Source organism: Macrotis lagotis, chromosome 2 (assembly GCF_037893015.1).
Source record: "Macrotis lagotis isolate mMagLag1 chromosome 2, bilby.v1.9.chrom.fasta, whole genome shotgun sequence".
Taxonomy (NCBI): domain Eukaryota; kingdom Metazoa; phylum Chordata; class Mammalia; order Peramelemorphia; family Peramelidae; genus Macrotis; species Macrotis lagotis.
In genome coordinates, this window is record NC_133659.1 from 230768571 (window position 1) to 230794986 (window position 26416).

Here is a 26416-nt window from a genome sequence, read left to right on the forward strand (position 1 = left end):
AATTGCAAGGCATTGAGGTTAAATGACTTGTCCAGGGTCATACTGCTAAGTGTGCATTAAGTGTCTGTGGCCAAATTTGAGCTCAGTTCTTCTGGACTCCAAGGCCAGTGCTCTATCCACTGTACCACCACCTGTGCCCCAGGGGTTATATTTTTAACGAGGGAGATAACATGGAAACAAATATATACAAATCAAACTATGTTTAGGATAAGTAGGAAATAATTAAAAGAGTGAAATCTTTGAAATCAAGATGGTTCAGAGAACTAGGAGTTGGATTTTTAGTTGGGATTTAAAGAAAGCCAGGGAGATCAGTAGTCAGAGTGAATGACACAGAGCATGCGAAGCATGGGGACAGCCAGAGAGGATGTTTGGAGACTACTTGGATATAAGCGTTTGTATTTCTATCTTCAGGGCTTAGTTCTTGGCACATATGAAACACTTAATTGGTTTTTCATTCCTTTATTCATTCAATGATATTTTCACAACTTTTTAATATGTTTTCTCCATGTTGAAATGACTACAATTTCATCTATTTCCTCTTATTTTAAAACAAATAAAATAGAACTTCTCCAAGAAATACAGAAGGTTGAATCAGCTCTCTTGTTTTTGCAATGGAAAAGAAAATCCTTATGATTCCTGGATTTGCCATATAAGTCATTTTTACTTTATTTAAAAGCAAAAAAAGTTTAAAAACTGTCTTATGGATATACAATTTGGCAATTACATATATATCCATATGTATAAGTGGGATGTGACACAGGTATATATTATCTATGTCATTAGAATGTAAGCTTCTTTAGGCAAGTACATTTTTTACCTTTGTTTCCATAGCCAGCTCTTTGCCTAGGCCTTGGTTTATGCTTAGTTGCTCCAGTATCCAGCACAATTCCTGGCAGTAGTTTGTATTTAAATGCTTACTTTCTTAGTTGGTTGATTAACATGATTTTTTTTTAATGTTCAGAAAGGGGTCTTGCATATACTAGGCGTAATGGTGTGTGTTTGTGTGTGTGTGTGTGTGTGTGTGTGTGTGTGTGTGTACACGTGCTTGAAATTTTGGGAAGCCATGGATCTCTGAAGCTCTACTTTAGTCTATTTGTAGGAAGGAGTATCACTTAGAATAGACTAATTCCATATTAACTCTCAATTTAAGACTAGTGATTTTTAAGTAACCTTCAATGCAACTGATGATTAGATATAACCTCAGTCATCTCTTTCCTTTGTTCTTAGGCTCATCATACATACTTGGCCTCCTCTAGTTCCTCTGTGCGTTGAATGGCATCTGTCTCATATTTGGTCCTCCACTGAGCAACTTCCCCATTGGCCTTAGATAATGCCCTCTGTAGCTCAGCCTTGGCTTCCTGTTCCTCTTCATATTGTTCCCGTAACAAGTCACAGTCATGGCGGGATGATTGCAGGGCATGGGCCAGAGCATTCTTGGCCTATGAAAATGGTAATATGAATGTATTAGTTTCATTTAGTACAAAGAATGATTTTTATCAGCATAGAAGAACGAACTACTGGAAAAAATCTTGAGAATGCAAAAATACATCCAAATTGAAAAAAAACTTAAAACAAAGGAAAGTTATCATCAATTACTTACTTTAGCCTCCTCTTCTAGTTGCCGCTTCAGTTCTTCAACTTGTTGGGTAAATGCTTGTTTACCCCTTAAAAGTTGAGAGACTAAAATTTCTTTCTCATCCAATTGCCGGGAATATTCACCTAAAATAACAAAATGGAACAGTTTGTTAGGCTTATAGACAAAGAAAGGAGGCTTAGGGTTCAACAGTCTCTGTATCTAGAATTCACTCCTAGTTATTGCTGATCACACCCATGAATAAAAAAACACCTGATTGCTGAAGAGTTTGTAGTATTTTCTGACTTGTTTGAAGAATATTAATAGTTTGCTTTTTGAGGTGCATTTCTTGCTTCCAATAGAAATCCTGCTTCTAACTCAAAACTTCTTTTTTTTTTTTTAGGGCTGTGTGATTTACCATTTACAAAATCATAGATTGAGAACTAGAATGGATCTTGTAAGTTATTCATCTAATTCCAACAATTTCTATTAACAGAAAAGACTACTGAGAGAGATGAGGTGCCTTGCCCAAAATTGGAAGATTCCAAGTTGAACACTTTAGGCTCCTCACTACAGTGCCCTGCCTCCTGGACACGCATAGACCCAACAAAGAAACTTGCCTGCTTCTGTCTGCAGCCGTGCTCTCTGGGCTGTCAGCTCATTGACCAGACGCTGTTGTTCTTCTTCCCTATTCTTAAGTTCACTAACTTGGTCTTCCAGACTTCGGGAGAGTTTTTCAAGATTTGCCTAGGAGAGAACAATGAGGTGCACAATGAGAGGACTGAAAACTTTACTCTAGGCCATTTTTAAATAAAACATATTTACTAATACAATAATGAAAATGAATGTGCCAGAATTAACAGAACTAAATGGATGTTGACCTTTTTAGGTAGAGATTCTTAGAGACCTTGGAGCTATAGGGAAATTAACATTAATTTCTTCAACACAAACTCCTGGAGAATGACTTAGACACTATAAGAGATTTGGGAAAAGATTTTTGTTCCTTCATTCTCAAAGTGGATCAAAGACAACAAAATCTTGACTTGCAAGTGAATTTGATTTAAGTGAGCAGAGTTGTGCAATGTTTTCAGTCTCACTTTCTTTTCCAGAGTCATCAGAGCCCAGTAGCTAGACAAAGGTCAAGACTACTGGTGATGATCCTGGATGCCTTGGGAGACCTGTTAAAGCTAGGCTCTTTCCCAAATCTCTGTTTGTCTGTGGCAATAGTAAAAAGAAGGCAATGAATCAACCAATCAAGTGATTCAAAAGTATTTGACAATAGAGATCTATTTTATTCCTGAGACATATATCTAGGTGGCAACCTCATAAGATTTTTTCCACTTTGCCATTACTACTAATTTTTGGTGAGTCATATGATAATTTCAGAAGGAATTTACAAATTGTTGTTGGGGAAATATAAAGTCTTAGATAAAGAATGAAGAACTATCATGAGGAAGAGAGATTACACTGCTTCATCTCAGTTGGAGCAAAGGGAAGAAATTTCAAGGAGGTAGAATTAGGCTTTATATAAGGAAAATTTCATAACTATTAGAGCTATCTCAAAGTGGAATTCTGCCTCTAACTAGAGGCCTTCAGAGAAAGGCTATACAAACGTTGTTGCAGAATGGTTTATTGTTCAAGGGTTTACATGATTTCTGATTTGCCCTTCAACTCTGAAATCCTGTGATTCTGTTGGTTGGGTTGTTGAAATTCTAAATTTTTCTAAATGTTCTCAAAACATTAACTCTTTTTGAAGCTTGTTTTCTTTGAAGTTTTCCTACCCTTTAGATTCCCGACTATCTTTCGAATCTCTAGGTCCAGGTTAGGATCATGTAGAGTGATATAGGGTACTGGACTTGTCCTCCAGAAAATCTGGTTTTTTTCCCAGCTTTTGACAGTTTTTAGATGTGTGATTTTGGCCAAGTCATTTAAAATCTTGATATCTCAATTTCCTCATATGTAAATGGAGGTTGGATTAGATAACCTCTCCTCTATAATCTTATTTCAGAATACTTGCTGCTACTCCCAGTCAATTGTCTCTAGATCCAAACCAACTTTCAATATATCCAGGGAGAAATTGAACCATAAATATAAAGATGAAAGAGATTTTAGAGATCACTTAATTTAACTTGCTCAATTTACCATGAGGAAACTGCACTGAAGTGGCTTGGCCTTGTTCAAACAGTGAGAAAATGGACAGTCAGAACTAGATACTGGGTCTTCTAAAGACTAGTTCTAGTACTTTCCCCACTACATCACAGCACCTTCTTAGGCTAGAACTCAGGAATAGGCAGGTAAGTTTGTCCTTGGAATCAGGGCTTCCAATCTATCACAGGTATTCTGTGTGTGTAGAACTATATTATGAAGCTTCCTGGGTGCTACCACATTGCCCTAAAAATTAAGTTTAACTATTTCAACTTTTTGGTAGATTTGTAAATCTGAGCCAAATCTACCTAAGATCATTTTGAGAACCTTAGAAGTTTTGACAGCTTTAGGGGCTTGTCTCCATCACTTGGTAGTTTAGAACTGAACAGCTGCTGCCCAGTTTTGGGGTTGATCAATAGCTTAAAAAAGAAAGAACATAAGAACCCTGGCAAAACTCACAGTAACCAAAATATGAGAGTCTATACAATTTTTGACACCCATTGTTCTTCATCCCTACAAAGAAGGAAGGATTATTTTTTATTTGTAACAAAACTATATGCAGGCTTCTACACTACCTTAGCTTTGGAGATCACGTCCATGTTACTGGAAAGATCGTCAATCTCCATTTTCAGTTCACTCTTCTCTTTCTCCAGTTTCTGTTTGACCCTCTGCAGGTTGTCGATCTGTTCCCCAAGCTCGGCGACGCTATCGGCGTGCTTCTTACGGAGTGCAGCTGCTGTGGCTTCATGCTGCAAGGTGGCCTCTTCAAGGTCCCTGCGCATCTTCTGGAATTCAGCCTCTCGCTTCTTGTTCAACTCCACCTGAGCTGAAGTCGCCCCACCGGCTTCTTCCAGGCGCTCGCTGATCTCCTCAAGTTCCCTGGAGAGATCGGATCGCTGCTTCTCTGATTTGGCCCGAGAGGCGCGTTCTGCCTCGATTTCCTCCTCCAGTTCTTCAATACGGGCCTGGCAATAGGGAAAATACACGCATCACCTTCTTCCTATCGATAAATAATTCTCTGAGGGTTGAAATTCAGAGAAAAGGATGATTTTACCTGCAACTCTTTAATCTTCTTCTGTAGCTGAACTTCCACTGCCTGTTCGTCTTCAATCTTGCTTTGTAGGTTGCTGATTTCAGACTCTTTCCTTGAGAACAGCAAAGTATTGGCTTTTTATTTTTATTTTATTTAGTCTAGGTCTCGCTATCTTACCGGAGCTGGAAGTTCTGAACCTACCCGTGGGACCAATCCCATTGCCGATCTGCAAGGAATATTTTAGCTGCTCCTTTTTCAACCTGGACTGCTTCACCCTTTCTTAGACTGCCTGGTTCCTCATGCATACGGAGGCTAACCCTATTGTTTCCACATTTAGTGCCAACAGAGAGCTGTTGTCAATTTATCCTCACTGGCTAAACAGCTTAGAATTCCTTGGTTCAAGTGACTAGGTTCAGCTGCAAGGGTTTTCTGGGTAACAGGCTGAATCATTTTGAATTATAAAGACAATCTCATATAGATATTGGCTTCTTCCCTACATACTTAAAACAAAATTATTTGAAAATATTTCTATCTTTTGATTTTTACATCACTTTATTTCCAATTTTAACTTTTCCTACTTTCTTACCCACCAAGCCATCCTTTACAAACAAGAATAAAAAAGGAAAAAGAGCGATTCAGTGAAACTCTCACATAAAACTAATCTGATCACATCTGCAATATTCCACACCTACAGTTCCCATCTATATTCCACTGCCCTCATTGCTAACTTTGCAAAGAAGGGAGAAAGGTTTATTTTGTTATCTTTTTTTTCTGGGTTACATTTAGTCATTATAATTAGTGTATGATTGGGTGATTTCTGTTCTTTTGATGTGTTCAAAGCTGCTTACTTTTTAAGTTTTTCATCAAGCTGTGCTTTGTCATTTTCCATATCCATTGTAGATTCTTGGGCTAGCTTCAGGTCACCCTCAAGTTTTCGCTTTGCTCTCTCCAGGTCCATGCGAAGCTTTTTTTCTTGCTCCAATGACCCTTCAAGCTGAACCAGAAAGATGCAAGCAGTTTTTCAATATTAAGGTCACTTTTTTGGTTTTCTCTTTCAGAAAGAAAGTTATTTTGAGACTTACATCATCTACTTGTTGTTCCAATTTGGTTTTGGCTTTGGAGAGTGTGTTCACTTTGTCCTCCTCTGCCTGCAGGTCATCCAGGGTTTGTTGCTGGGCCTCTTGGAGTGCTTTCTTTTCTTTAGTAAGCTTAGCAATGGTTTCATCCAATCCTGCCATCTCTTCTGTGAGGTTTTTTACCTTTATAAGTAGAGGGAAATTATTTTTGATATTAAATACATTAACTGTATATATGTATATATATATATACACATCAGTAGTATTTTTATATACATATATATATATATATATTTATTTATTTTTAGGTTAGAGTTGAAGTTTTATTCTCTAGGATTTACCATAAACTTACAGGTAGAACCATCCATAAAAATGACAATCATGAGCAGAGGGAGATCATGATATTTAAACAGCAGTGAAGGAGAGTGGGAGGGAACCAGGATATGAATAGCAAGAATAGTCAATACCTTAAACCTCCCTGGAGGCCATTCAATTAGGTTGTACAAAATCTTACCAAAAGAGTATCATCCTTATAGGATGCTACTTTGTCTAAGGGAAGATGCATCCTTTCTTGAGTTAATGTACAAGAAATACCAAATATTTATGATGTAACTATGAAGACGGTAACTCAGACCTTATTTTCTGTAGCATGTTTTTCCTTTTCAACCTTGGCTAGTGTCAGCTCAAGGTCATCAATGTCTTTCTTGAGCTCTGAACATTCATCCTCCAATTTCCTCTTCTTGGCTGTCAGTTCAGCATTTACTTCTTCTTCATCTTCAGCTCTTTCAGTCAATTCTTTGATTTTTGCCTCAAGCTGGATTTTGTTCTTGATAAGTTGCTCACATCGTTCCTCTGCATCAGCCAAGCTATCAGCTTCCTGTAGAGAAAAATGCATTCAGTTATTACATTAGGGATTTAAACCTTAAGCATGTTATTTTAAGAGAAAAAGTTATGCTTACTAAATTATGATGAATATTTTCCATTTTAAAGAAGCATAGATAATTTTATTATTTTGGTTTCAAAAATTTCTAAAATATGAATAGCAATTGTGTCTATATATAGAATGCTAATACATCCTAGGAAACAGGATTTAGACAGATATTGGGATGATCGTCTTTAAGGGTAAAAAAAAGTAATGAAATCTATTAGGAGGCATATTTTATCTGGGTTTCCTTAAAAGTCCTTAACCTCACTGCCTCTGCTTTCTTGTTGTTGAGATAATAACTACTATTTCAGGTTAAGACAACAAATATTTTTTTTTAAGTCTTTACTATCTATTAGTAAACTTTGAGGATACAAAGAAAACCGAAACAAGTCCTTATCCTTACAGATTTCACAGTCTAATGGGGGAACAACATGCTAACAACTATGTACATGCAACATAAATACAGGATAAATGGAGATAATAAATACCAAAAGGAAGGTACTAGTATTAAGGAGGAATCTGGAAAGGTCTTTTATAGACAGTGGACTGAGAAAGCCAAGAAGCCCAAAAGAGTATTCCAGGCATGAGGGACAGATAGTGAAAGGCCTGGAGTGAGGAGTTAGAGTATCTTGTTTGAGAAATAGCAAAGAAATAACCATCATTAAAATGTCAAAAACAAAGGGAGAAAAGCATTCTTTACTCATCTCTACCAATACCTACGTCTTATGCGCACCCCAAACATTAAAGGATCTCTGGAGAAAGGATTTAGCAAACTGCCTGATTCAGTGATACCACCATCAGACTCACATTCCAAAATTCAAGAAAGAGACAAATGATACATACAAAATTAGAATTCTGGTTTTTTTGACTACAAGTCCACTATAACGTCTATCAACCTCTTTGGGAAGAAGTTAAAATTGTCCTGAGGGAAAAATTTCTATCTCTAAAACCTTTCATTAGTAGAAGTAAAAAAAAAATAAATGAATTGGGCATGTAACTAAAGACAAAATATAAGAAAAGCAAATTTAAAAACCTCTACATTATATGAAAATGAAAATTCTAGAAATCAAAGAAAAGATTTAATAAAAATCTACTGAAATGATAAGTAAAACTTGGAGCTGGATTTTTGAAAAAATATGAATTTATAAGAAGAGAGCAGAAAACCAAATTACTAAAATGAAAAACAAAAATTCAAAAAAAATGAGGAAGTAAAGGAAATGATTTGAAAACATTTGGTCCAATTAGATGCAAATAAAAAGTAATGAATTGGCTCAATATTTAGGAAAACATAAAATCCCTAGATTAACAGAATGAGAAGAAGAGAATTTAAATAAATCAATCAAAAAAGCCATAACTGAACTCCCATTTATTAAAAATAAATGGATTTATAAACTAATTCTTTCAAAGTACAGTTAATTCCATTATTATGTGTGCTGTTTGAAAAATAAGAACTTTCTATTAACCATGTTAACATGTAGAGAAAGTAGAGAAAGTAACTTTGCCAGGAATTCTTAATCTGATTATTTTTAAGGCATTAATAATTGCATTTAAATATAATTGATTTCTTTTTTAATTCTATGTATCTTTATTTTATATATCTAAAAAAAGCTAACACTTTCCTAAAACTTACTTTGAGCTTGGCACTGTGCTAAGCACTTTACAATTATTATCCTATTTAATCTTCACAACAACCTTGGGAGGTAATTTTTATTATCCCCATTTTACATAAGGATATTGAGGCAAGCAGAGGCTAGGCAACTTGCTCAGAGTCACAACTTGCTCAGATTCACAACTTGCTCAGTCACAACTAGTAAGTGTTTGAGCCAGATATGACTCAGGTAGTCCTGACTCTGGCCCCAGCACTTTTTCCACTATGCCACTTATATTACCCCTCTCTGAGATGGGGTCCATTTCATTAAAAAAAACTTTCTAATGTGGGGTCCATAGACTTCACTAGACTGTCAAAGGTGTATAGTACAAAAAAAAGAGTAAAGGTACCTATTATAGGCTAGTATCCCTGATGAAAATAAGAATAATAAAATAAAATCATTATCAGAAAGACTAAAAACATTTGAAAAAGATCACATTCTAGGTGCCAATGATTGAATTTATTCTAGGAATGAAAAGTCATGAAAAAAACTCCATTTGAGTATTTTATAGAAAGAAGTGACTCTGTCAACTCAAGGCATTACTTACTATTGTAAGTTAATAGAAACATTGCTTTTAGAATGCATTCAATAATAGTAACCTCTTATTTAAATGCTGAATACTCACTGATTGAACTTGGAGCTGTAGGTCATTTTTCTCTTTCAAGAGAGATACCATTTTTTCTTCCAGCTCCTTTCTTTTTGCTTCTGACTTTGCAAGACTTTCTTTTGTTTTCTCAAATTCCTCTTTCATGGTGGCCATCTCCTTTTCAGTTTCAGCACTCTTGAGAAGGGGCTTGATTTTAAAGAATAATTTCATCCAAGGCCAGTGCTTAACATTCATGAAAGCACGGACATTGTACTGGATGCAGAAGAGGGCTTCTCTGAAATACAACAAAAGAGCAAATTGAGCTTTTTTTTCCTGGATATTTTATCATTGCTATATCAGGGCACAGGTGTCTTTCCCTGCTAGATGTTTTTTAACTGAATTACTGTCAACATCTGCCTATTTTAATTAATGTCAGTTCTCTATAGTTTAGATAAAGTCTATATTAATGTTTTCTTTGCTAATGAATTCTGAAGAATACAAATTTTACATAAAATGTGTTCTTGAATCTATTTAATAATAACCAGAATTTGATATTTTTGGTAAAAACAACCTGCACATTCAAGTTTGAATATAAGTACAATGTTAAGTACTCTTTTGGCAATTTGCCACTCTTTACATTGTTTCCATGGTATACATTTATCCAAATTGAATGTGATGAGAGAGAAATCCTATCCTTAAGGAAGAAACATAAAGAATAAGAGATAGCAAGATCAGACAATAAGATATCAGTTCTTTCTCCGGATACAGATGGTATTCTCCATTGCAGACAGCCCCAAATTGTCCCTGACTGTTACACTGATGGAAGGAGCAAGTCCATCAAGGTTGATCATCAACCCCACATTGCTGTTAGGGTGTACAGAGTTTTTCTGGTTCTGCTCTTCTCACTCAGCATCAGTTCATGGAAATCCCTCAAGGTTTCCCTGAATTCCCATCCCTCCTGGTTTCTAATATAACAATAATGTTCCATGACATACATATATACCACGGTTTGTTAAGCCATTCCCCAATTGAAGGACATTTATTTGATTTCCAATTCTTTGCCACCACAAACAGGGCCGCTATGAATATTTTTGTACAAGTGATGTTTTTGCTCTATTTCATAATCTCTTCAGGGTATAGACCCAGTAATGGTATTGCTGGATCAAAGGGTATGCACATTTTTCTTGCCCTTTGGGAATATTCCAAATTGTTCTCCAGAAAGGTTGGATGAGTTCACAGTTCCACCAACAATGTATTAATGCCCCAGATTTCCCATATCTCTTCCAACATTGTTCATTGTCCTTTCTGGTCATATTGGCCAGCCTGAGAGATGTGAGGTGGTACCCCAGAGATTTTTTAATTTGCATTTCTCCAATAAGTAATGATTTATAGCAATTTTTCATATAACTATGGATCATTTTGATTTCCTCATCTGTAAATTGCCTTTGCATATCCTTTGACCATTTGTCAATTGGGAATGGCTTGTTTTTTTTGAAATTTGACTCAGTTCTCTGTATATTTTAGAAATGAGTCCTTTGTCAGAAATACTAGTTGTAAAGATTGTTTCCCAGTTTATTGAATTTCTTTTGATTTTGGTTACAGTGGTTTTGTCTGTACAAAAGCTTTTTAATTTAATATTATAAAAATTATCTAGTTTGCTTTTAATGATGTTCTCCATCTCTTCCTTGGTCATAAACTACTTCTCTTTCCATAGATCTGACAGATAAACTACTCCTTGTTCTACTAGTTTGCTTATAATATTTTTTTGTCTAAATCCTGTATTCATTTGGATCTTATCTTGGTATAGGGTGTGAGGTGTTGGTCTAATCTAAGTTTCTTCCATACTAACTTCCAATTTTCCCAGCAGTTTTTATCAAAGAGAGAGTTTTTATCCCAATAGCTGGACTTTTAGGATTTATCTAACAGCAGATTACTATAATCATTTCCTGCTTTTGCACCTAGTCTATTCCACTGGTCCACCACTCTATTTTTTAGCCATTACTAGGTAGTTTTAATGACTGATGTTTTATAAGTTTAGATCTGGTAGGACTAAGCCACCTTCTTTTGTACTTTTTTTTTCATTGAATCCCTGGAAATTCTTGACTTTTTCTTTCTCCATATGAATTTACTTACAACTGTTTCTAATTCATTAAAGTAATTTTTTTGGAATTTTGATAGGCAGGGTACTAAACAGTTTAGTTTTGGTAGAATTGTCATTTTTATTGTATTAGCTCGACATATCCATGAATAGTTGATGTTTGCCCACTTATTTAAATCTGATTTTATTTGTGTGAGAAGTGTTTTGCAATCATTTTCAAAAAGTTTTTGAGTTTGCCTTGGCAAATAGACTCCCAGGTATTTTATATTGTCTGAGGTTACTTTGAATGGAATTTCTTTTCCTAGCTCTTCCTGCTGGATCTTGCTAGTCATATATAGAAAAGTTGAGGATTTGTGAGGATTTATTTTATATCCTGCAACTTTGCTAAAGTTGATAATTGTTTCCAGTAGTTTTTTTAGATGATTTTTTTGGATTCTCTAGGTATACCATCATGTCATCTGCAAAGAGTGAGAGTTTTGTCTCTTTCTTCCCAATTCTAATTCCTTCAATTTCTTTTTCTTCTCTTATTGAAGCTAACATTTGTAATGCATTATTGAATAGTAGTGGTGATAATGGGCACCCTTATTTCACCCCTGATCTTATTAGGAATACTTCTAGCCTATCCCTGTTGAATATAATGCTTGTTCATGTTTTCAGATAGATACTGCTTATTATTCTAAGGAACATTCCATTTATTCCTATACTCTCTAGTGTTTTTAGTAGGAATGGATGCTGTATTTTGTCAAAAGCTTTTTCAGCATCTATTGATATAATCATATGATTTCTGATAGGTTTGTTATTGATTTTACTAATTATACTAACAGTTTTCTAAATATTGAACCAACCCTGCAATCCTGAGATAAATCCTATTTGATTATAATATATTATCTTAGTGATAACTTGCAATTATTTTGCTAAGATTTTATTTAAGATTTTTGCATCTATATTCATCAGGGAGATAGGTCTATAATTTTCTTTCTCTGTTTTAACTCTTCCTGGTTTAGGTATCAGCACCATATTGGTGTCATAGAAAGAGTTAGGCAGAGTTCCAGCTTCACCTATTTTTCCAAAGAATTTATATAGAATTGGAACCAATTGCTCCTTAAATGTTTGATAGAATTCACTTGTGAATCATCAGGCTCTGGAGATTTTTTCTTAGGGAGTTCAATGATGGCTTGTTGAATTTCTTTTTCTGAGATAGGGTTGTTTAATCTCTCTTCATTTAACTTTGGCAACTTATATTTTTGTAAATATTTGTCCATTTCACTTAGATCATCAAATTTATTGGTATAGAGTTGGGCAAAATAATTCCAAATTATTACTTTAATTTCCTCCTCATTAGTGGTGAGTTCACCTTTTTCATTTATGATACTAGCAATTTGGTCTTCTTTTTTTAAATCAAATTGACCAGAGGTTTATCATTTTTATTGTTTTTTTCATAAAACCAACTCTTGATTTTATTTATAAATTCAATAGTTTTTTGCTTTCAATTTTATTAATTTCTCCTTTAATTTTTAGAATTTCTAATTTGGTATTAATTGGGGGTTTTAATTTGTTCTTTCTCTAATTTTTTTAATTGCATATTTAGTTCATTGATTTCCTCTTTCTCTAATTTATTCATTATCATTTAAAGATATAATATATCCCCTGACAGCTGCTTTGAGTGAATCTCATAGGTTTTGCTATGTTGTTTCATTACTGTTGTTATCTATGATGAAATAATTAATTCTTTCTATAATTTGTGGTTTGATCCACCCATTTTTTTAAAATGAGGTTATTTAGTTTCCAATTAGTTTTGGGTCTATATCTCCCTTGTCCAATATTGCATATGATTTTTATTGCATTATGATCTGAGAAAGATATAATCACTATTTCTGACTTTCTGCAATTGATCATTAGGTTTTTATGCCTTGTACATGGTCTATTTTTGTGTAAATGCCATGTACTGCAGGAAAAAAAAAGTATATTCCTTTCTATTCCCATTCAATTTCCTCCACTAAGTACTCTTAATATAGGAACTAATTTTCAAAATAATGTTTGTGATTTGAGAGTGGAAGGTAGGGTGTGGAAATGGAGTTTTTCTTGATCCTTCTATGTGGATCAAAATCATGAAATGTTTATAAATTGCCATTCATAAATTAAGCTGGTACACAGCAGTTACATCCCTTCCTCATTATTCTGAAACCCCACTGAGTTCTCATGGTTTTGTTTTGTTTTTGTTTTTGTTTTTTGCAAGGTAATGGGATTAAGTGATTTGCCCAAGGCCACACAGCTAGGTAATTATTAAGTGCCTGAGGCCAAATTTTAACTCAGGTACTCCTGACTTCAGAGCCTGTGCTCTATCCACTGTACCACCTAGCTGCCCGGAGTTCTGATGTTTTTAACTCTGCAATGCAACATACTAATTAGTAGTTCATTGCATAGTGTCTTCTAGTGTTTTCTACTTGTTTCATGTTAATTTTATCTCTTCAACTCAACTGAGAGGTCCTTGAAGACTGCAGTCATATCTTATACTGTTTTCTGAATTAGATAAGTTTCTTGAGGCTATAATTCAGCAAGATCAGTTCTTTCCTCTTCAAAGAATATGTTTAAATATAAACCCACAATTTAATATCTAGCTATGGTTTCTCCAGAAGAACCTGATAACTTGGCTGATGCAGAAGAAAAGAGGGATCAATTTATCAAGATCAAAATTCAGCTCGAGGCAAAAATTAAACAATTGACTAAAAGAACTGAGGATGAATAAGTAAAGAGGCAGAGCTCTAGCTAAATACTGAGTACAAAGTATTTACTGATTGATGTTCATTCACAAAGTAATTTGCATACACTAAAAAATTTCCTGTCCTGTAGCTAATCTGAGACTCATACCCTTATCCCTAAATTCCACTATCCCAAATTTCGGTGGTCAAAAACACTACATTAAAGCAAACAAATGAAAATATCCCAACATCTCTAAAGTCAACATTTTGAACAATGCAATACATTTTCAAAATTAAGAATTATCTGTTGCCTAAAATTTCAGTTATAAAACAAAGGATAAAAATGAGGGGGACTGGAAATCATTCCCTTAGGTTTCATTGCTTTGGAAATAGCAAAATATACCTCTCTTTCATTCTCTTTCTGTTTCTAATTAACCTATTAATGTTGTTTAAAAATAGGAAATAAATAAAAAGAATGGATTATATATCAGAAACTAGCCAGCATTCCCTAAGGAATTTTAATATATATAAAAACAAGTGTAACAACAAACAAAACTAAAGAGTCCATTAATCTTCCTCAACAGAAAATATCTGATCATTTTGTTAAGTGGGAAGATATTGTAATGAAGGGGAGTTTAAGTTTTGATTACCAACTTTGGAAAATCCTGTAGAGGACAGTAGAAGACAATAAGCAGTAATATTTCATAAAACAACAAGATACTATGAGAGGAGGGAAACAGAGGGACAAAGGAGACAGAGATTAAGATACATACACACAGAGGAGAGAGAGAGAGAGAGAGAGAGAGAGAGAGACAAATGGAAACAGACAAAAACAAAGATAGAGACAGAGAAAGATCACATCAAATTGAATGATAAAGCAGGAAGGATAAGAAATACCTGAAAATTAGAAAAGATCTGTCAATATTATAAAGTATTCTCTTGGTCTGGAGCTTTTATACTTGTACTTTTTTTTAATCAGTCCTTGATATACTCTACCATAGTAGAGTGCATTGAACTCATAGATACATTAAAACATATAAGTATACTTTGTTGATTTGGTTCAATTCCTTTATTGATAATTGAAAATTAAAATTAAACCTAAATTAAAAATTAAAATTAACCTAAAATAATTATGTGGAATTAGTTTATTGTATACATATGACCTATATTTAATTCTTCTTCTGAACTTAAGAAATTATTTTGAAAGAGTCTGCTAGATGAGAGAAATGGAATATACAGAAATAGGAATGAATAATGCAATGGAAAGGACTTGGTTAGGACATACTAAAGAACTCTGAAGATTGCAAACTGAAATTTGGATTTGATGAGTATCATTGAAAACCATAATAGGCTCCTAACTGAAATTGTAGCTTGATAAAGATTTTCTTCACAAGAAACTTTTCTGGGAATTATGTATAGAATAGATTGGTGGGGAAAGTGGTGTTTATAGGACAAGACTCTAAGCGAATGAAATACTCTGCTTTGTAAAGCCTCTTCATACTGGGAGCATCCAAGAAGAATCTTTTTAGAATATTAGTTAAGGAATTTCTGCTTAAGGAAGGAAATTGGAACAAATGACAAAAAAGTACAAGTATAACAGCTCCAGACCAAGAGAATACTTTCTAATGCTTATTTTTCTAGTGCTAAAATTCGGGAATTCTGTCTCTAAGAGAATTGAAACAAAAGCAGATACATAATTATTATTATTATTGTTACCTTCTTTGCAACATTTTCTGGTACTCTACCCTCATAAGGAATCCTCTGCACATGGCTTGAGTTCGGGTAATAATCTGTGCTAGCTTGTCATCTCTCATCTCTTCCAAGAGACCCAGAAGACCAGCTTTGAAGAAAACCTTAACACAAAAAAGATCACAAATAATTTTATTCCCCAGGAAGCTAAAACATGGCAGAGATCATTTATTTCATCCTCAAAAAATTTTTATACCTTGGTGTGACCAAATTTATACTGGGTGTGATCCACATCAATAGATGCAAGAAGCTTCTCAGAAGCCTTCTTGCTATCAATAAACTGTCCTTCAGGAATAGCACTTGCATTTAAAACCTTGTATCTGTTGGATTAAAAAATTGGAAACTTATAACTCCACAGAAATATTAGTATAGTAGGTAGTTAATTTGTTATTTGTTAATTTAATTAACCTCCACAAATAGAAAAATAGGAATATAAATCAAATGGCTTTGTTATATACCTTGATAACCCTAGCAGTGTAGACTAGTTGGCTTCAGAGCTCAAGACAGATAATAAATATTTCTGAATGAATTTGGTGAACATAACAGAATATCAAGAGTAGTTCAGGGTAATAAACAGCTAATATTTATATGGTGATTACTACCTGCCAGGCACTGTGCCAATTTATTTAATATTATCAATAACTATAGGAGCTAGGTACTATTCCTATTCACATTTTACAGAGGAGGAAACTGAGGCAAACAGAAATTAAGTGATACACTTAGGGTCTCTCATTGTACAGATGGGAAAACTGAGGATAAGAGAATGGGAGTGACTTGTCCAAAGTCACACAGTTTAAAAAAAGTAGAATTTGAATTCAAATCCATGTCATTTGACTCCAAATCCAATATTCTTTGCACTACTCTGCCTTCATGAAATTTCATTGTTTCCTGGGAAAACCTGCTCTTCCACTGTTTAATCCGTATTTCCTATCTACAAATAGTGTTAAATACAACATTTTGCTTGCTCACTTATACAACCAATTAAACATGATATGTGCATTATTTTATAACATTGCAATGGTGAAATATTGAAGGATTGCATTAAAGAAATGCAAATTAAATGAAATGCACTAGGTAGAGACTGACCTCTGTTTGAAATCACCGTACAGGATTCGGCTTGGGAATCCTTTCCGACAGATTCTGATACCTTCTAGTACACCATTACACCTCAGTTGGTGCAGGACAAGTTCATGTTCCATGGCACCTGAAAGAAATCGCTGTATATGTTTACTGTCTTGTAAAATGAGGAACTCATAGTCAACATGTATTTTAATCTGAGAGTTTCTTACCAGGAGTTTTGGTTTCATTGGGAATGATACACCGTACGAAATGAGGGTGAGTGCTCCTCAGGTTGGTCATCAGCTTGTTTAAATTCTCCTAGATGACAGAATACAAAGGTTTCATGAATGTAGTTGACATCAGAATCAAAGAACTTCAGAGTTAGAGGAGTCTTCAATGCCTGTTCAACTAGTGTCTTCAAAAGATCAGTCTTTCAGTAAGAAAAATGCTTTTTCAAGTAACCTTATGAATAGCCTCATGAATAACTACCTTCTTATAGAAAGCAACAGTTTGGATCAGCTGAGGAGATAAGAATGCTGGTATCATTTCAGTGTCTGAACCTTTGATTTCCTTATTGTTGGGAAATCTTAGAGAGGTACTTCAGCAATTGTTCTACAACCTATATGTCTTAGAAAATGGTCTGAATTTTAGTGACCATCATTATCACATTGCTAATATGTGTTAGAAGTGGCACTTCAACTTAGGTCTTGACCTATCTCTCTCACTATCAGTATACTGTAACAATTTCATATTTTATAGAACTTAAAAAGTATTCCTTTGCATTATCTCACACCAACATTATAAGACTGGTAGAAAAAAGAATTCCTAATGCACAGTATCACAGAATCTCATGTTCGGCAAGATTTCAGAAGCTATTTAACCCACCCCTTATCTTATCTATTCCTTCTATAGCATTCCTACAAACAGTCATTCAACCTTTGCTTGAAGATTTTCAATGAAATGAAAGGTAGAGGAATCTACCTCATTTTTGATAGGTCTAAGGTTTTGGAAATTTTCTTGCTTCAAACCTGTATTGGCCTCTCTTCAACTTCTACCATTTTATCCTAATTTTCTCTTCTGGGGTCAAACAGAGTAGGTTTAACCCTCCTACATTCTAGGCTTCCAAATACTAAAAAAAATAGTTATCATGACCCATCATTATCTTTTGTCCCACATCTCCCTTTCCCAGATTGTCTGAGTTAAATATCTCTAGTGTCTTCAAACAGTTCTTGCATGACATGGTCTTTTATCCCTGTATAATACTTATTGGTCTCATTTGGATATAATTGGGACACCTAGGTGGTACATTGAATAGAATGCTGGACCTGGGGTCAGGAAGCCTTATTTTCTTGAGTTCGATTTGACCTTAACCCTTATTAGCTGTGTGATTCTGGACATTTAACCCTGCTTATCTCAGTTTCTGCACTTGTAAAATGAGCTGGAGAAGGAAATGGCAAAGCATTCTAGTATCTTTGCTAAGAAAACCCCAAATGGGGTCACAGAGAGTTGGCTACAACTGAACAGTAGTAACAATTTTTTTTTAAAAATGTGGTGTCAAGAAAAAAACTGATAAATGGAAGTATATATGTAAATAATTTTACATATAAATGTACATATATATTTATCTCTTTGGGATCTAACAGTAGTCATCCCTAGGGTAGGGGGAGAGGGGAAAATTCATGATAATTTTGTATATTTGAAAGGAATAATAAGTTGTGACAGTAGATTTGCAATTGCAGTAGCAATTATCTTTTTTTGGTTTCTATTACAGACATTTTTATTTTATTCCATAAATTAAAAATAAAATTTAAAAATATAGTGTCTAGATCTGAAAATTATGCTCCACTTATCATCTCATCAGGTTGGAGTAATCAAAATTATTATTACTGGTATTCTGCACACCATGCCTCTCATTGCAAACTAAGATTACAGTAGCAATTTTTTAGCTATAAAAAATCAGCCAAATAATTAAAATGTTGACTGATAATAAACCTCATTCCATTAAAGCCCCAGATATTTTTTCAGAAAAATTCCTGTTTCATCAAAATTCCCCCATGTTGTTCTTGTGAGATGATTTTTTTCATTCCAAGGATAAGACTTTTCCACTATGAAATTTGACCTTATTAGACTTGGCCCATTAGTCTACTAAATGAAATGTATATTTTTTTGGATCAAATGAGATAACTTCTATAAAGCACTTAGCAAGACCTGGCATATTATATGATTGATAGATACTAGTTCTGCTGCTGTTGCTGCTACAACTGACACTTTTGTCAATGTGTTTGATTCCTCCTAGTTTTGATGGGTAGTGATTGTGTGGTCAGGGGAAGAAATGGAAATATATGCTATAGTCTGGTCAGAGTGAATAAGTGAAGAAGAGGCATGTAGACAAAAGCAGCTAATATAATAGATGAGTTCATAAAGGCACCTTCTGGACACCAAAATGATTCAACAAACTTCATAATTTTATCTTAGCTTACTCATGATTGGTTAATTTGAAGGTGTTTGGGATTTGCTTATTCCATAAGAGTACATTTCTAAAGGACTTCAATTCACTTAATTCTCCTGGATATTAAACTAGTCTTGCCTCAACTACACAGAAATAGCCCCTCAATTCTAGGTATGATAGGTTTCCTGGACTGCCTAATTTCTCAGGATTCTGAGCACAAAAATTAATGCCTAAGGGGTAGGATCAGAAATTAGCACTACTTTAATTATCAAAGACATTTGTCCAAATTTCAATAATTAAAAGCATTTCTTGAAATTGAAAGTTTGCACTATACCCTGAAAAGAGCTGACACTGTCTGGAAAGATGAACCCTTCTTCTTGGAACTTTTCTTTGTTCCCCCATCTAAAACAAAAAAAAAAACATCAATTAAAATAGAATCTGGATTCTGGAACATTACTTGAAAATTCTATAGGAATCAATATGTTTATACAAATATTACAGTTATTACCTGCTTCAGCTGCAGCATATGCAGAGAAGAGATAAGCCAAAGTTTTCATTGAGGATTTCTGGTAGAGCCCAACCACTGTCTCATTCAGGGGGTCCTTGTTCTTGTCTAGCCAGCCTGCAATGTTGTAGTCTACAGTGCCAGCATAGTGTATCAGAGAGAAATGGGCTTCACCCTTTCCTTTGGTAGGCTTAGGTTTCTGAAAGTTACTAGACTTGCCAAGATGCTGATCATACAGTTTGTTCTTGAAAGATGTGTCTGTTGCTTTGGGGAACATACATTCCTCTTCTAGGATGGAGAAAATACCCAATGGCTGAAAGACAGAAGAGAGAATTGGGTTTTTAAATCATTCTCTTTCAAAAGCAAATATTAATCTGATTGTCATTTCTTTGGGTTATACAGAGACCCTAAATTAAACAAATTAATGTCACAGATCAAGAAAATGCCTTTATTTGAGGAAAAAATGTTGATATGAGTTGTCACTCAGATTGTGCACTAGTTTCATCACTAACACCATATTATAAGACAATCACATTATGAATAGTTTTATTTCTAAAGAGAGAAGACAAAATGATATGTAGAGTCTAAATTTCATAGTTTGTTTTTGAATAATACTTATTTTAAAATATTTTTCTTAGATAAGTGCATCCATTTTGTCAATCCAGAAAGTCCTGTAATAGTATAATTTCAATGAAATTTAAAATAACCCCAATAATTACATGTCTTTTATATATCTAAACTTCTTTGTTATTTATGTGAAAAAATTAAAATAATTTGAATTCTATTCCTTGGTGTCTTGATTCTGAATGGACTAGCTGTATGGCTGACTGTGATTTTGAAGAATAATGGGACCACACTTTTTTCTGGCATGTCATTTATAAAAACTCAAGGTAAAAAATCAGAAGTAGATTTGCTTTAAATTGTGATATCCTTTTAAATAAATATTTTATTTTTCCAATTATATACAATAGTAATTTCTACCAATCAATTTTTCAAGGTTTTGAATTTTACAATTTTTCCTTTCCCCTCCCTTCCCTTCCCCCTACACCCCAACAGAAGACAACATTTTTTTCCATGATATGTATATATCAAAATTGAATATGTTGAGAGAAAAGAGATATTATTAAGGAAGAAAGAAAATATTAGAGAAAATTATAATACACTTTATCACAACAAAGAAGGTAGGCAAGAAAAAAAACTATTTACTTGACTTTTTCTTGAGTGTTTTAAAACAGGACCCATGTCAGTTATCCTAAGAATGTGTTCCCTCTCATTATTTCTATGTATGAGTTGGGAAAGGAAGTTCTTTCCAGATTATGAAATACAGTATTTTGAATGCCCCAATCTCAAAACTGGTGGAGTATAATAAACAAGAAGGGCATTGCTGTCTTTGAAGAGACATATAAGAAAACCAAAGTTAATTTTGATTAAACCGCTTTTCATAAAAGGCCAAACACACCTTTTCAATGAGCTCAATGCAGGCAGCCAGGTCCATTCCAAAGTCAATGAACTCCCACTCAATGCCTTCCTTCTTGTATTCCTCTTGCTCCAGGACAAACATGTGATGATTGAAAAACTGTTGCAGTTTCTCATTGGTGAAGTTGATGCACAGCTGCTCCAGGCTGTTGAACTGAATGAATCATACACTTTGAGTGAGATTGGAGAAACAAGTTATGATGTAGACTGATATATTTAGAATTTGACTGCTCACATCAAAGATCTCGAAGCCAGCAATGTCCAGGACTCCAATGAAGTACTGCCTGGGCTGCTTGGTGTCCAGCTGCTGGTTGATACGAGTGACCATCCACAGGAACATCTTCTCATAGACAGCTTTAGCCAAGGCACCCACAGCATTGTGCACCTTCAAAGACAGAGAGTTAATTCATGGAACTACTAAAGGAATGTCAAGAATATGGCAGTCTCTCCTGATAAATTTAAATAATCAATTCACCTGCTGCACTGTCTGCCCTTTGGTGACATATTCATTGCCAACCTTCACTCTAGGGTAGCACAGTGCTTTAAGGAGGTCAGCAGAATTCAGATTTTGGAGATAGGCAGCCTTATCAGCAACTGTAGGAGTAGGATGAAATAAAATTATATTATCATACCTGCTACCTTCTCAATCTACCAATCAAGTCTTTTTTTTACAGTAACTTTTTTTTATTAGACCACCAAAAACATTTGCTAGGGTGTAAATACCACCCCTTTAATAGCAAGACAAATTTTCATTAAACTGATATATACTGGCCAAAATGTGTTTTTGTCTTGCTTTTTTCCCCTAATATCCTTGGGGTTGTCATAGTTTTCATCATAATCATCATCATTATAATCATTATCATTAATTGAGATTAATAATCACATTATTCCCTCCTATTCCCAGTTATTAGTGAATTGCTTCCAGTCATTTTTTCATTTGTATTCAGTTTTTTGTGACCATATTTTGAGTTTTGCTAGTAGGGATACTGAAGTGGTTTGCCATTTCCTTCTCCCAATCATTTTACAGATGAGGAACTGAGGTAAACAGGGTTAAGTGACTTGACCAGTATCACATAGCTAGTAAATATCTGAGGACAGATTTGAACTCATGAAGATGAATCTTCTTGATTCCAAACCCAGTGTTCCATTCATTGTGTCATTTAGCTTCCTGTTGTTGGAGTTATCCTGTCAAATTATACACATTTCATATCTATCATCCAAGTATCTATCTATCATCTATCTATCTATCTATCATCTATCTATCTATCTATCTATCTATCTATCTATCTATCTATCTATTTATCATCTATCATCTATCTATCATCTATTTATCTGTTTTATATACAATGTTGTTCAGACTTTTTTTCTATTCTGTCCAACTCTTTTGACATTTGGGGATTTCTTGACATACAAACTGCAATGTTTTGTCCTTTCTTTCTCCAGATCATTTTATAAATGAGGAACTAAGGCAAAAAGTGTTAAATGACTTGCCCAGAGCCATGAAGTTAGTGAGTGTCTGAGCCCAGATTTGAATGAAGATGAATTTTCATGACTCCAGGCCAGCACTGTATCCAGGGTATCACCTAGCTGCCCCAAATATGTATTTATGTGTATATAATACAGACACACATGTATTATATAACAATATTATATATATACACACACATGTTTCATGTTTACACATGTAAACATATTCACACACATGTTTCTTCATTGTAGCGACTAACACTTTCCTGGGATCTAGGGGACCTGGGTTATATTTCTAGCTTTGCTATTTGTTTACTTTAAGACTCTGGGCAAATCATTCTTGGCCTGTTTTCTCACATGTAAAATAAGGGAGTTGTACTAGATGATCTCTATGGTCTATTCTAGCTGGGGAGTGCTGGTACCAATTTGAGTGTCTTTGTGAGAGTAGATTGTTAAATTTTCATTGTGAGGATTGCATCTCAGAAATTGATACATTACAAATCAAGGCTTGGCTTATTATTTTGTTGATGGTTTGGACCTAAGAAAGTGATGGATAAAATATTAATAATTCAGATTAAATTAAAAATGTGTTCTATGTATAGCTTTTTTCTCTGAAGAGTTGATTCCTTTTTTTTTTTTTAGTTTTTTCAAGGCAATGAATGGGGTTAAGTGGCTTGCCCAAGGCCACACAGCTAGGTAATTATTAAGTGTCTGAGGCCAGATTTGAACTCAGGTACTCCTGACTCCAGGGCTGGTGCTCTATCCACTGTGCCACCTAGCTGCCCCTGAAGAGTTTATTCTTAAATAATTATAGCTCGTAATATTAAATACCCAATAAGTTTATAGACAATAATTGGTATAAATGATTCAGAGAAAAGAGGGATAATATGAGCTTAGCTTTAGAGCTAAGAGAAAAATTAAAGATTTTGAATGAAATATTATAGAGAGGAAATAATTTTGTAGTGAATCTCTGGAGTATGTTTTTAAAATATTTTTTTCAATTACACACATAAACAAATTTTAGCATTCATTTTATATAAAATTTTTAGTTCCAAATTTTCTCCCTTCCTTTCTTCTCTCCCCCTCCCTAAGATAGTAAACAATTTGATATAGGTTTTATAGATACAATAATGTAAAACCTATTTTCTGGAGTATACTTTAAATTTAAGAATATAAAATAAAATAACCTTAAATGTTAGATATCAGGTCATTTTCTTTTTCTTCCTTGATATTTATACTGGTCTATTTTTGGTTTTCAGCAATGCTATAACTAATATTTTTTCCTTTGTGATATGAAGGAGCAAGTGATATGAGATGACCTTAACCCCCCAGCAATACTATAAGATTTATACTATTGAAAGAGATGCATCCTGCTACAAAGATACCACTGTTACTGGGACTGGCACTGGGGTAGGATGGGGAAGAGTAAGCACTAGGTTTATCTATACCATCTCAATTTTTCCACCCTGGGAAAAACCCAGATATTCCTGAATTATTAGATTCTGGTGTTCAACATATGTACATTCTTATATTAATGTGCTGATGAATTTTTAACCGCCAAATCTCAAAAAATTACTTTAGGTACATTTAAAATTTTATTCTGCATTATTAACGTTTTAACCACAATTTTCTTAAATTTAATCAATCAAAAATCTTCAGCATTTTTTGATTTATAAAGTATGAATGCTCATGCTAAAAATTTAACAATTGACTATCCAAGTATGAAATCATTCCAACACCCCCTTGCATTCATACCTGTTTTATTGAAATAAATGTACATATATATATCCACATATCTAGTATGTGTATATTTGTATATATTATATATAAAGGCTATACAAATCTGAAGAAAGAGATTTTGTCATTGTGGACTAATGAGGGTCTGTTCATCAGTTTAAAACTCAGTAGATAAATCTAAGTAAGCTGCCTGAGGTTAAGTGGCTTGTACATAGTGATATCATTCTTATTCAAGTTTGCCTGACTCCAAGTTTAACATGTAGAACCTTTCATCTGATCAATTTCATCAGTCATACACACTATAAATTATTGGTTTTGTTGTCACTGCAGTCACATCCAACTCTTTGTGGCCCCATTTGGGTTTTCCTCGGCAAAGATGGTTTGCTATTTCCTTCTCCAGCTCATTGTATAGATGAAGAAATTGAGACAAACAGGGTCACACATCTTTGGATCACCCAGCTAATAAATGTCTAAGCAGATTTGAACTCAGGAAATGAGTCTTCTTGATTCCAGGTCCAGTGGTCTATGCATTATGATGCCATTGAATCACCCCCCCACCCAGTATTAGTTATGTGATATATGTGTGTGTTTGTATTTACATATAGATTCAATGATGATGAATTAAGAATTAATTTCTATTTGATTTTGAAGAATATAAAGTCAAATGGATAGTTATTTAGTACCTTCAGTACCATCTGGTTCAGCTTGTTCCTCTCGTTGCTTTTGCTTGAATTTCATGTTCCCATAATGCATGACAGCCCCTGTAAGCTTGTAAATGGATACTTTTTCATCTGATGTGAAACCCAGGATATCAATAGCACTCTGTAAAAAAGAAGAAATATGACAGCGATCAGTTATAGTGCTCTCAATATTTCACTTTGTTTTAGTGAATTTATCGATTTACTTAAGTATAAGGAATGATATGTCATGAATTTGTCACATAGGATGTATTACATGGCAAAAAACCCCCAAAATGTTACATGGCTAAAAACAACATCCAAAGGGATGTCACAAGGCAGTCACAGTAAAGTTAGATATAAATATATGAATTTACCAACAAAATCTTCTAGTACAACTGAAAAACAACTCATACATATCTTTTGTATTAACAGTGAGTCAATGCCATCAACTTCATGTTAGAAAGATAACCCACTATTTTTTGTGTTACTTACATCAGTGGCAATCAATTCTTCCTGATCATCAATGCTGGGAACGGTGATCTCCCCTTGACTGACGAAGGCGTAATCATATGGATTAGTAGTGATCAGAAGCATCTCTAAGCACATAAAGAACAGAGCATATTATTTAAGTTTGAACTTGTTATTGGGATTATTAGTTCCCAGGTAATAAAGTAAAATATTGCTTTACCAATTAGTTCTGGCTTCTTATTGGATGTAATCTGATAAAAAATGTGATAGCTTCTTTCAGCCTTTAGCTGAAAAGTAACTCTAGACTTCTCTAGCAGATCTGAAATAACAAATAAATGGAGAAAAATGCAAGCTTAAACAAATTTGAAGTTTACAGAAATTAAAAAAAAAGAAATAAAATATTTCCAAATTATGTGGGATATACACAAAGACAATGAATATACAATGTACAATGTATGCTTGATAGGAATAATTATGTAGTTTTTTTTAAGCTGTCAATTTTTTAAATTACAATAGCATTGAAGAAATACCATAATTGGATTCACATGCTAATTGTGGAAAGCACATTGGATTTTGATGCAGAATAAAATTTTAATTCAGGTCATAAATTATTAACTTATTAGCCATATATGACTGTATGCAAATCAACACATCTTACTAATTTTAAAAATGAGAATAACAATATTTGAATTAGCAAGTATTGTTCACTAGTATGAGTATTTAAATGAGTACATTTCTATTGGAGGAAGATAGCTTCTGATAGTAATTAAAATATCTCATGGATTAACATAAAGATATTCATGGGATTTCTATGTCTTCACTTATAGTTGGAAGGTATCATAATGGTCCCAGAGTTTTCCAGATGAATAATATCATGGGATTAAATGTAAATTTCCCACAGTCCCTATCAATTCAGGATTTTCCACCAAATATTGCTCAGTGATACTCTGGATGTTAGGCAATGAAGAATATCTTTCTCAGAATAGCTTTATTCTCTACTTCCACATCCCTATTTGGGAATTTTTTAAAATTAAGAAATATA

The 26416-nt window shown here is 34.0% G+C and overlaps 1 protein-coding gene across 1 annotated transcript in view; it reads right to left on the reverse strand.

Annotated features, from left to right (window-relative positions):
• The window catches only part of LOC141514348 (myosin-8), a 51434-nt gene that overhangs the window by 13366 nt on the left and 11652 nt on the right, over nt 1-26416 (reverse strand). Inside the window, exons 10-30 of the mRNA XM_074225114.1 lie at nt 25595-25693; nt 25399-25502; nt 24910-25048; nt 21498-21616; nt 21258-21407; nt 21006-21176; nt 19550-19859; nt 19376-19443; nt 16823-16910; nt 16620-16737; nt 15730-15853; nt 15501-15637; nt 9027-9282; nt 6462-6704; nt 5834-6010; nt 5600-5745; nt 4773-4863; nt 4294-4683; nt 2194-2320; nt 1601-1719; nt 1243-1439 (exon numbers count right to left, since the gene is read on the reverse strand). Coding sequence (XP_074081215.1) covers nt 1243-1439; nt 1601-1719; nt 2194-2320; nt 4294-4683; nt 4773-4863; nt 5600-5745; nt 5834-6010; nt 6462-6704; nt 9027-9282; nt 15501-15637; nt 15730-15853; nt 16620-16737; nt 16823-16910; nt 19376-19443; nt 19550-19859; nt 21006-21176; nt 21258-21407; nt 21498-21616; nt 24910-25048; nt 25399-25502; nt 25595-25693 — 3373 coding nt within the window. The remainder of the gene's footprint in view (nt 1-1242; nt 1440-1600; nt 1720-2193; nt 2321-4293; nt 4684-4772; nt 4864-5599; nt 5746-5833; nt 6011-6461; nt 6705-9026; nt 9283-15500; nt 15638-15729; nt 15854-16619; nt 16738-16822; nt 16911-19375; nt 19444-19549; nt 19860-21005; nt 21177-21257; nt 21408-21497; nt 21617-24909; nt 25049-25398; nt 25503-25594; nt 25694-26416) is intronic.